Raw genomic sequence first — 12,202 nt, 5'->3', positions numbered from 1 at the left:
GGATCCAACAGCTGGATGTGAGTCTTGCTGGATTCAAAGACTAGTGGGAAGAATTCCCAAAAACAACCTGAGACCTAATCACCTGACAGGTTTGGTTGTTTCCACATTAAAGGAAATTGGTGGATTTGCCTTTTCCTTCATGACTCCTTACTTATTCTGACTCTGCACAACAGCTACTCAGGCAGTGCAAGGAACAAGAATGAAAGCCCAGCCAGAATTAGTAGATTTTCCTGGCTCAACTCCCACACGAGTGAGTAACAGGGATGCTCTGCAGAGGTTATCTCCCTCCAGGCAAACACAGCAGGGCTGCTTCTCCCACTTCAAGGCATCATGAAAATGGACACAACAGTTTCCCTTTGGAAAGGTCCAATTCAATGCTTCTTTCTTAAGAGATTTTATATTCCTTTTTTTTGAGTAGGTGTCAAACAAGACATGTCACAGTGCCTTCAGGTACTCACTACATGATTAAGGTTTTGCAAAAACTAGTAAAAATGTAGTATGACCCAGAAGAGAGATTTTCCAAATCCCTTTCTATTTGTTCTAGTAACAGAAGGCCACTCTGGTTGTCCAATGCAGCCAAGAACAGACAGAGAGCAGAGTCAGCACCACCCTCAAGGACCTCATTTTCAGCTGGAGCCAGGTTCCTTCAGCTCATGTCTCTCGAGGCAGTGTGAAAACACGTCCAACCTCCAGCAGTGCTTCTCCTTCTGCCCTCCCTTGGCTTCCATGGCTCTGCAGCTCCAGACCACCTGACCTGGAGGTGCTCTGGCTGTGTCCCATAGACCCTGCAGGAACCTTCCCTCACTACTTCCTTCCAGAGCAGTTATGTTTCCAGACTGAGGCCACTAGAGGCCACCACCTTGTCTTCTTACTCCATGGGCTGAAGTTGCAGGTTTGCAGTGATCTGCAGAGCTGAAGGACCAACACAAACTGCTCATGCCTGTATCTCTCTTGAAGACCCCAGCGCTGTAATTACAGGAAAGTCTCTGTGCAGTGGAAGGTTCCTACCTGCTCACTGAACAAAGAGTTTGGAATTTAGACATAGTCAATCCTTTCTCCTTCTGGCTCACACATCCAGGCTTCTTTTCCCCTCTCTGAGAGAACAAGAGCCTTTACAGCAAGAATCCATCGTATCATTGTGCTACTTATTGCAGCAGAAGATGCAGCACAGGCCTTTCAGAGTTAATGTGCTTGGTAGAAACAAAAGCTTCAAATAGAAACAGAGCTGGAACCTCCTCCAGGGTGGCAGGAAGTAATTTCTGTCAGTGCACGGTGCAGGGAGAGCTCTCAGGTGGGTCCTTCCTTCTGAGAGCAGCTTGGTCCCACCTGCTGATGTTGAAAGGGAAGGAAAGCAGGGGCAGAGCAGAGGGACACCCACTCTGTGAACACAGCACTGACATCCAGCAGAACGTGCTGCAGTGCTGCTGAGCTGGGAGAGGCTTTGGGGGTGTGTGGGCAGCCAGACACTGCTGGGCCCTGCAGGGCTCCCCTCATGGCCACAGCCATCCTGGAAGCCACACCATGGGAGCAAGAATGTGCTGGAGCACCAGTGGCCATGGCTGGTGACAGCAAGCCATGCTGCACATCCCACCAGGAAGCAAATTCCTCTTTGCTGGAATTATCCATCCCAGGCTGCCGTGGCCTCCCAGTGACATGCTGTGGGAAGGGAGCACAGGAACACAACCACTCTGTGTTTTCTGCTGGCCAGTGTGCGTGAGCTCAAAGCCAGCTTTGTCTTCTTACCCATCCGGAGAGAACCTCAGTGGCTTTACTTGGGCTGCAGACTAGTCAGAGCACAGGGGGTCAGCACACTGGAACTCAGCGATGCCACAAAAAGTTAGTTTAGGAAGGCATTTAAGGAGAACAGCTTTCACCATTCTCAGATTAAACAGCAGAACAAATCAAACATAGGAGCAATCAGATGAATGAGAACCAGGACAGTTTATTAGCATTTCATGTTTGGAGAACAGGGCCATTAAAGCAGGTTCTGACTGCAGAAAGGAAAATGAGATCCTTCCCATGGACACCTTTAACATCCTCCTCCTGGGTGACAATCCCCAAAGACATGAATACAAAGCATATAAAATGGAATAGACACAGTGAAGATTATTTCTTACCTTCATTTCCTCCTCCATTTCAGAGAGTTTCCGCTCCAGGGCTCGCTTCTCCTGTTTACAAGGATTCATGACAAAGAAGGTCACAAGGATTTGGAAGAAAAATTTACAGTATATTTTCTTTTAAAGAAAAATAGAAGTCTTGTGTTTCTGTAGCAGCATTCCCTGAAGAGGGGAATGCAAGGCAGAGGTTACCACCAGGAGCTGATCAGATGGGAGAGGGCAGCTGGCAAACCAGCAGGGATATAAACTGGGCCTGTTTGGGCAGATCACAAGCTCTATTCACACCCCTAATTAAATTATTCTCCATTTTCAGTGATCCCAGTTCTCAGGAGCTGCTGATGTAATGTGATTTTGAGCTCTGTAGGTGAAGCCATGGATTTACTTATACTCCACTGAAGGTGGCAACGAGAAAAGTCCCTGAGCCGCTCAAATAGGAAACAGAACATGGAAATTCCCTGCCTGGAAATCCTGTTTCTCCCAGACAATCCAGGGCTGTAAAGCTGACTGCTTTCAGTGCACTTTAGAAAGTGAAGACTAGACTCTGCTGTGTGAGTGGCCTCAGCTACACCTGTGCCAAGGTGAGGAGAAGTGGACTCCTCAGTGACTTTCCCAACATGAAGGGGCTCAAACTGCTCCAGGGACATGCCCTGAGAAGGGGGAAGTGGGAAACATGCATCAAGAACAAGATATACACTCTCTGTCCTGCTCCTTTGCCCTGTGCAAAGAGCCATGAGGCCAGGAGAGTGAGGAAAAGGCAGCTTCTGAGTGTGCTGTGGATGATGAATTCTGGGTCACTTTTTGCCCACAGCACAGTTCATCCAGGGATTCATCAGTGCAAAATGCATGAGCCATCCTGGAAACAGTTAATGCATCTTCACTGAGAACAGCTGGACATGCTTTTACTTTCTAACTCACAGAATTTGTGGCTGTTGTGATCTTAATTCAACACAAGTTATACAGGATGCTGCCCTGACTCCAACAAGGCCAAGTTCAAGGTCCTGTCCCTGGGTTGGGGCAATCCTTGGTATCAACCCAGGCTGGGGAAAGAAGGGATTGAGAACAGCCCTTCCAGGATTTTGCCTTGTTCCCCCACCACCCCAAACCAGCCTTTATCTGTAAGGATCAAGAATGTTTTAAAGCATAATGGACCAAGTCTCCCAGTGTGATACAATCCATTGGCCCTCAGCTGCTTAGAACCAAAGAGAGGAATCAGAATGAAGCTGAGAGCAGCAGTCTCAGGCCCTGCAAAGGTCAGAACACAATTATCATTGTGCACTGCTCCTCAAGGCAAAAATACAACTTATCTTTTAATTAACACTTCCCTTCTAGAAATGACTGCCCTGCACGAGGCACAGCTGTGACTCAGAAGAAAGCAGAGACACGTACCCTCTTCTCCATCTCCAGCATGCTGGACCGGTCAGAAGTTTTCTCCTGTTTCTGCTATGGAAATTAAAAATAGAAAGTGATTAAACCTGAGAGCACTCACAGGGTGCTGCACAAAGGCCAAGACAGCCTGCAGATGCTCTTGCTTGGGATGCAACATGTTGATTTACAAAATTATTTGTTTATTTCTGTTTCCTCTATGGCACCTTCCCTCCCAAGAATATCCTTCCAGGAGCTCCCTTCCCTTTCCCAATCTGGAACAAGTGTTGCTTTGTCATGGCCAGTGCTCAGTTTCTCCAGTCAGGACCTGGATTTTCCCTTACCTGGGCTGCTTTTTCCAACTTTGCTTTGATATCAGCCAGCTCAAGCTGGGCTTCTTGCAGCTTTGACTTCAGCTTTTGATTTTCAGACAGGGCACTCTCATATAACTGAAATGCAAAACAAGAGCTCAATTAACCAGGCTGCTCCTGGTTAATTAACCCCATCCTGCCAGGCTGCTCTGAGCAGACACTGCCCTCAGCACTGAGCTGAGGGGGTCACTTTGCTCCCATACATCAACAGATAAGAAGGGAAAACAAAACCAACTTGGATGCTTTACTTATGTTTTCATAATTCATGAATTAGAAATAAGAAAACAGCTGTTGAATTTTGTAGGGAGTTTAAACACAACCAAGAGGGGACAGTTTTAATTTAGGTAATTCTTTACTCACAAGGTGGTTAAGCCCTGGCACAGGGTGCCCAGAGAAGCTGTGGCTGCCTCTGGATCCCTGGAAGTGTTCAGGTCCAGGAGTGTGAGAAATGGTTACTCACTTTTCATAGTTTAGGAAGGTTTATTAAACCTTATCAAAAATACAACAGAAGACTGAATAGAGAAAAAAGGCTATGGCACAAAGGATTTTTCCCGCCATGTTCTCTCTCTCCCACACAATGGAGGTTTCCCTTTTTTAACCCTTTAACCCCTCCCAAAGTTCTGTCCATCAACCCCTTCTTTGCTGTCCAGTGGTGGAGATCTCTTCCTCAAATCCTGATTGGAGGTCAGGTGTTCCATAGTGACAAGCCAGCCCTCCCAGATGTCCCAACTCCAGCTGTCCCTTGATAACCACACGAGGGGGTAAAACATAACTATAAATCTACAAAACTTTTCTTAACCTATATACATGATATTTGTCTGTTAATTGTGAGAGTCAATCATCACATTACTCATCTATCACAGTGTCCCAGAGTGCAAGGCAAGATGTATTCTATTTGCCATCTGCATGGCAGTTGTCTTCCGTCATGTGGGCAGTTTTCCTTATCTCTTCCACAACTACTCCTCCCTATGGGGGAGACATCTGCTGATAACAGCCATTGAATGTCCCTGCATGGCTGATAAGAACTACAGCATCCCATTGGGAGATGTGAGCCCAGGGGGAGGAGCCAAGCATTCCTACCTGGATATAATCTGGAGATTCTGGAACACCAGCACAGCTTCTGCACTGGATTGCCCAGAGGAACAGCAGCTGCCTCTGCCCCTGGATCTTCAGAGGCAGAGACTGCACCTTTCTCCAGGATCCCTGCTCCAGCAGAACCAGCCCTGACACTGCAGGAGGGCTGAGCCACAATTCCAATGGGACTGCTGCCAACAGCCTGACCCACAGGGTGTCAGGCTGGGTTCTGACTCTGTCAGTGTTGGTTTAGTTCACTGCATTGTTTATTTTATCCTTTTATTTTCTTCCCTATTAAAGAACTGTTATTTCCTGCTGCCATATTTTTTGCCTGAGAGACTCTCAATTTAAAATTTATAGCAATTCAGAGGGGTGGGGAGGGTTTACATTCTCCATTTCAGGGGAGGCTCCTGGCTTCCTTAGCAGGCACCTGTCTTTCAAACCAAGACATACAGGATCAACCTGGGATAGTGCAAGGTGTCCCTGCCCATGACAGGGGTGGAATAGGATGAACTTTAAGGTCCCTTCTGTAGCAGACCCAGGTCCTACAATGCCTCCATGGTGGTCAGCAGCCTGAGACAGGCAATGCCAAGTCGTGGTGAATGGGCTAGAAGCCCCTCTCTTCCGCCTTCGGACCCCTGCTCATCTCTCTGTAACTCTATAGGTCACTTTCCTTTAACCCTTGCTACTGGACAATTTCTGATACCCCTGTACCCTATATAAAGAGCTGGTTTTGCCCAGTTTGGCAGAAGAGCTGTCACTGGGAACCTTCACAGAAGAATCAATAAAGACGCTCCTGTGGAACCCCACACAGCCTTCTCCTCTCTCTCCCTGTGTCTGCCTAAGGCACGCAGCAAGCAAAGAGCTGAAATCACAATGAGCTGATAATCACTAGAGCTGATATCACCTAAGCTTGCTAAGGTGGCCTCTGGCTGGGAGCTGTTTGGGAGCTCGGACAGCCTGTCCCGAACAGGACTGCACTATCTGTGACTCCTGCAGCCTGCTGGGGACACCCCAAAGCCCAGCAAAAGGTCACATTACCCTTCCAACCCAAACCACTGGATTCTCTGAAACAGAGAAAATCAACATAAACATTTTCTCTTTCTTCCCACTGATTCTTGGGGCTGGTTTCTGCAGAACAGGCAGGTTCTGCAGTGTGTGCAATGACAAGAATCAGTTTAAAACTCCTACTTTCTTGTAGTCCCTGTTGCTCTCCTCCTCGGCGCGGCTGCTGAGCGCGGCGAGCCGGTTCTCCCTGCGGCTGTAGGCGCTGGAGCGGCCGGAGGCGCGCTCGCTGTACGATGAGTCGCTCGTGCTGGGGTTTGTAGCTGCCTCCAACCTGAAACACGAGGAAGATCCAGCACTGTGGAGCTGTGGTAACTTGGAACAGCCAGCACAGAGCCCAGCTGGTTGGGACTGCAGGGGTGGCAGACCCAGCGGAGCCAGAGCTCTGGGGTCGGTGGGAGCATCCTCCGCTTGGCCCTAGGGATTGCTGCCCAAAACCTGGCAGCCACTACCACTACAAGAACTGAAAAAATCCCAGGGTACCAGCCCAGCCTCCCATGGGCACTGACTTCCCACAAACCTCTCATCTCCAGGGTGGGAACCAGCTCAATTTCTAAGAGGGCACTGAGGTTAATCATTTGGGGAGTAAAGAATAGAAGCAAACTGGTGCCACAGCCAAGCTCAGGAAAGGACCAAATAGCCAGTACCAGACTGGATTTGAAGCACAGGGAATCCTCAAAGGCATACAAAAACATGTTGCCAATAAATATTACACAGAAAAAAAAAAAAAAAAAATTCTTACCTGGAAAGTCTTTCATGCTGAAGGGAAAAAAAAAAAAGAAAGCAAAAGGTAATTAATAATGAGAATGAAACATTCAATTCAAAACTGCAGAGCTTCCAGGCAGCAGCAATTTCCCACCTCAGATACCAGCACCCAGCTCATGCCAGGCTACACAGAGATTTCCCAGCCCAAACTGGGAATCTCCAATCTCTGCCTGAATCTTCAACCGCTTCAGCTCCTCTGAAGCACTTATTTCACTCACCTAAGAAATCCTGAACCTTGCTGTTCAAATTCTCATCTCCAGAATTGAAATGCCTTCTCTGGAATCCAAACTAATCTACTGTTTCCCTTTTCCAGTGAAGTTATTCTTCCTGACTATTATCACTGTGCTGAGTGACGTGGGTGAGGGCGATTAACAGACACAGGGATCTCCCAGTGTTTGTGCTGAACTTGAGAAAATCACAAACACTCTTCTCTTCATGGGCAAGCAGTTCCCCATGGAGAAAAGCTTCACTGTGGCAGACAGAGACACAATAGCAGCTGCAGGAGGGAGGGAGAAGATCCTTACACCAGGGTGGTTGGAGCCTCTGTAGGGTTCTTCTTTCCCCATCAATACCCAAACCTCTGCTGTGCTGTCCTGGGCTGCCTTTGGACATTGGGGGCTGGAGCATGTCCAGAGAGGGGAACAGAGCTGGAGAAGGGGCAGGAGCACCAGGAGCAGCTGAGGGAGCTGGGGAAAGGGCTCAGCCTGTACAAGGGGGGACCTGGCTCTGGGCCCAGGGAACAGGGACACAAAGAAAGGCCTCAAGTGATGTCAGGGAGGTTCAGGCTAGGTGTGTATCAGGGAAAATTTCCTCCTTGAAACGGTGGTCAGGCCCTGGCACAGGTTGCCCAGGGCAGTGCTGGTCACACTCCCTGGAAATATTCAGAAAATGTACAGATGTGACATCTGGGGTCATGGTTTAATGGTGAACATGGCGATGCTGGGGGAAGTTTGGGCTCAATGATTTTAGAGGCTTCTCCAACTTAATAATGATTCTATGAATATCCTACAGAGGCTTAATGTAGTAAGCCACCATTTCAATGAAATTTCTGGATCGAACAGTTCCTTCCTACAGTTGCATAAATCCAGTGGTGACACCATCACTGTCCTGCAGGACATGCCACACTGACAGTCACCTCCTCTGACAGATATGTACTCAAATTCCAGGTGCATTCCAACTCTTTATCCTCCCTTGAACTGGAAGTTGAGCCCAGTATTCTGCTGGTTTATCAGTAGCATCATTGTTCTGAGTGAGCACAAACCTCCCACAGGCACTTCCAGCCAATTCCCTCAGCTCTTTTTAACAGAGTCAACACAAAGGACATCAGAGCAGATGAGAGGTCAGGCTTTTTGTGCCCAGGCATGCTTGCACTGCTGTGCTGTCAGCTACACCAGTAAATCCAGTGCTAAGGCCTCACTGGGAGGCAGATGTGCTGCCTGTCTGGCACCCTGGTGGTTAAAGACTTCAGACCACCCACTCCCACCTGGCACCCAGACAATGCCTCTGATCCTGGGCAGGGATCTGGGAGTACACACCACAGAGAGAGGGATTAAGTCACCCAGTGGACAAGTGACCCAGCCACCCCTCCACTCCAAGGCAGAGGAGCAGGGGGCAGCTCCCAGAGCATCCTGCCCTGTGCCCAGCCCTGCCTGCTGCTTGCCAGGACACAGCAACCCATTACCTGCACCTGGCTGCTGAGGTTTGAATTCATCCAGCCTAATGTGACCCTCATCTGGCATCCTGATTCAGGACAGGAAGGTGCCTAGGGAGTCTGCAATGCGTGGGCTCTGCAGCACAGCCTCTGACACACTGTGCTGTGAGCACCAGCACTAGGGAAATGAACTGCTGGGACCCTGCATGTGGAGCCTCGAGGATGGAGCACAGCTCAGACAAAGCTGCTACCTGCACAGATTGAAAGGACAAGCAAATCCTGCTATGAATTAGCACATTCTCCCTCCAGCTGTGCCCACAGGGCCATCCTCAGCCAGGCTCTTGCTCAGGTCTAGTGCCAGCCTGTCCTAGGTTGCAAGATGCAGCTGGGGGTGTGTATTCTATTGCCATCATCAGAGGTGGGGCAGTTCTCTGCTGTTCATTGGGCAGTTTTCTTTATTTCTTCCACAACCAAGCCTCCCTCCAGGAAATATCCTCTGTTAATGGGCTATTAATTATTAATTATCTTCTGTTCATGGCCACTGAGTGTCCCTCCCTGGCTGATCCAATTCCATCATCCCATGGGGGAGATGCTCCGCCCAGGGGAGGAGCCAAGCATTCCTACCTGGGTACAATCTGAGCCTGGCACAGCACAGCAGCCTTTGCCCAGTGCATTGCCAGAGGAGCAGCTTCTGCTGCCCTGCATTGCCAGAGGGAGCCCAGGCCCATCTGCAGCAGCCCTGGAGCTGCAGAGGAAAACTCCCCCCTTGTGCAGGATCCCTGCTCCAGCAGAGCCACAGCTGGCACTGCAGGAGGGCTGAGCCCCCATGGGATGGGGCTGTGCCACCCCCTGACACACAGGGGGCAGGGACTGCTCTCACTCTGGCAGGGGTTTGTTTGTACTACTGCATTTGTATTTTTAATTTTCCTATTAAAGAACTGTTATTCCTATTCCCATATCTTTGCCTGAGAGCCCCTTAATTTAATAATGATAATAATTCAGAGGGAGAGGGGTTACATTTTCCATTTCACAGAAGGCTCCTGCCTTCCTTAGCAGACACCTGGCTTTTCAAACCAAGACACAGCCCCACCCTGTAGACACCACAACCAAAGCTCCAGGAGGCCCCAAGCCACGGGCCCTGAGCCACAGCAGTGGGTCCAGCCTGGTACTATTTTATTTGCTCTAATAAAATCTCTTTCTTCTTTTCATCTTAGAGGTGAGAAACCTCCCAAGGAAGACAGCAGATGCATTTCCACCATGGCTAAACCCTGCTGTACCTCCACAAGCCATGCTGGATGCTGTCTGGGAAGCATCTCATGCCACTCAAAGCCTGGCAGCTGCCTGATGTGACAGGGACACAGCCCTCTTGTCCAAACAGCCCTGGCTCACGCCATGCTCTGTATGACACCTGAAGGCAGCCAGCTGGGACAGTTTCTGTACACATGGCCACTGCAGAGGGCTGTTAGAAAGACAGACCACAAGTCCAACCACATCCTGGGCTCCTGCAGGGCAGGGGGAGATTCTGCCCCTCTGCCCTGCTCAGGTGAGACCCCACCTGCAGAGCAGCCTCCAGCCCTGGGCTTCCAGCACAGGAAGGATGTGGAGATGCTGGAGCCAGCCCAGAGGAGGCCACAGAGCTGCTCCAAGGCCTGGAGCCTCTCTGCTCTGGAGCCAGGCTGGGAAAGCTGGGGATGTTCACCTGGAGAAAAGAAGGCTGTGGGGAGACCTTAGAGTCCCCTCCTGTGCCTAAAGGGGCTTCAGGAGAGCTGGAGAGGGGCTGTGGACAAGGATCTGGAATGACAGGACAAGGGGGAATGGCTTCCCACTGGTAGAGGGCAGGGTTACTTGTGATAGCAGGAAGAAATTCTTCCCTGTGGGGGTGGTGAGGTCCTGGCACAGCTGCCCCAGAGAAACTGGGCACAGCTGCCCCTGGATCCCTGAAAGTGTCCAAGGCCAGGCTGGACAGGGCTTGGAGCAACCTGGGTTAGTGGAAGGTGACCCTGCCCATGGCAGAGGGTGGGACTGGATCATCTCTGATGGTCCCTTCACACCCAAACCAGTCATGTCCAGATTCTAGGATTCTACAAAGGGTTTCCCATTTTCAGCCACACATGCTGATCTCTCTGTGGTGTTTTGTTAGCTGAGCTTTCAACATTTGTTTCCTAAACCCCTCAGCAGCCTGAGAGCTCCTTTTGAATCCTGGCCCAATGACCCAACCTCCCCTGAAGAGCTGAAGAAGGGAATTACAGTGATGAACAAGGCTCTTGTTGAAAGTTATTTGTGCACTTTATGCTAATCCCCTTCAGTGATGACTTTTGATATGATGACAAATGGCTGGGCAAGTAATCCACTCCTTAGCAAGCCTGAGTTTACTTCAGCAAACTGCAACTTACTTTAGCACCTGCTAATGGATTTGAACAGTGCTGGGAAACACCCCGTGGCTGGGCAAGGTGACATGGAATCCAGGCAATGAACCGAGGCAGGTCCTGCAGTAAGAGGAAAAACCACTTTTGTCCTTTTTCCTTCTAAGAAATGAGAATTTCCATATGCAGGGGGAGCAGGGGCATGCTTCCACAAAGGAAGGCTGGGGTAAGAAGGAATCACCTTAAACATACACAGCAAAAAGGGGGAAACCCCTCAGGTTTATTGTATTTATGACTTTGCTGTGATGGATACTGCAATGGCTTGGTTCAGATTGTGACTGTCTCTATGTGTTTAAAGAAAAGCAAAGTGCCAGATGAGAGGGGAGGCATTCCTGCTGCTGTCAGCACTGAGCAGAGCCACCCTGCAGTAACCTGGAACCATGGAATGACAGCACCATTAAGGATGAAAAAGCCCTCTAAGAGAAGTCTGGAGCACCAGGAGGGGCTGAGGGAGCTGGAAAGGGGGTCAGCCTGGAGAAAAGGAGGCTCAGGGGGGACCCTGTGGCTCTGCACAATTCCCTGACAGGAGGGGCAGCCAGGGTGGGGGTCAGGCTCTGCTCCCAGGGAACAGGGACAGGAGGAAACAGCCTCAAGGGGAGGGTCAGGTTGGATATTGGGGGAAATTTCTTCCCTGAAGGGCTGGTCAGGCCCCGGCCCCCAGGGCAGTGGTGGAGTCAACATCCCTGGAAGTCTTTAAAAAACATGTGGATGTGGCACTTGGGACATGGGCTAGCAGTGAACATGGCAGTGTTCACTCAATGATCTCAGAGGGCTTTTCTAACCTCAGTGGCTTCATGATTCTGTGGAACACTGGAGGAGGTGCTTAACTGAGACCATTTGTTCAAAGAGAGACAAATATCTTCAGAGGCCACTGGGATGTCACACTGCAGACATAGTTTCAGCAGAGAACAGCTGCTTTCCTGCTCAGTTCTGCCCAGTGTTTGACCATGGCATCTTTGGAACCCTCTCCATGTGCTTCCAGCTGCACCTCCTCCATCAGAGCAGCCCCCACAGGCCCTGCCTGCACTGCCCTGTCCTGTCCAACAGCCACCAAATATTCACTGGAATTCCAGCAGCACTGGCTGGGTCCCTGTGCTGCCCATGGCAGTGAGGAAGGAGGTTGTTTGCTCAGAGATGCCATCCCAGAGCTGGAAATTTCAAGGTGAGAGTGAGAAGGTGAAGGACAAAACTCTTCTTCCTTCATTGCTGGGAAGAGAAGTTGGGAATGAACAGAGGGAATGAAGAGCTGAGGCATCACACATGCACTTGACTGAGCTGGTGCAAGAAGGGTCTTTCCTTCCTGACTTTCCTGAAGGGAATTGTTAGGGTTTCTGAGGGGATGCTGAGAAACTGCTGTATCCACTCCAGTCATTA

At 49.9% G+C, this 12,202-nt stretch overlaps 1 protein-coding gene across 25 annotated transcripts in view; it reads right to left on the bottom strand.

The window, feature by feature from the left end:
* PPP1R12B (protein phosphatase 1 regulatory subunit 12B) overlaps positions 1–12,202 on the bottom strand; it is a 135,392-nt gene that overhangs the window by 10,929 nt on the left and 112,261 nt on the right. For all 25 annotated transcript variants that reach the window (XR_011682798.1, XR_011682801.1, XR_011682800.1 and 22 more), the window contains 5 exons: positions 6,732–6,748; positions 6,116–6,263; positions 3,824–3,928; positions 3,504–3,557; positions 2,118–2,168 (listed from right to left, as the gene is read on the bottom strand). Coding sequence is in view for 2 of the 25 variants with exons in the window: in XM_071449873.1 (XP_071305974.1) it covers positions 2,118–2,168; positions 3,504–3,557; positions 3,824–3,928; positions 6,116–6,263; positions 6,732–6,748 (375 nt within the window). In the remaining 23 variants the exon portion in view is untranslated. The remainder of the gene's footprint in view (positions 1–2,117; positions 2,169–3,503; positions 3,558–3,823; positions 3,929–6,115; positions 6,264–6,731; positions 6,749–12,202) is intronic.

Source organism: Agelaius tricolor, unplaced genomic scaffold (assembly GCF_023055355.1).
Source record: "Agelaius tricolor isolate 1412-34295 unplaced genomic scaffold, bAgeTri1.0.p SCAF_30, whole genome shotgun sequence".
Taxonomy (NCBI): Eukaryota; Metazoa; Chordata; class Aves; order Passeriformes; family Icteridae; genus Agelaius; species Agelaius tricolor.
Note: the sequence above shows the minus strand (reverse complement) of the source record. Positions and strands in the feature narration are given on the sequence as shown.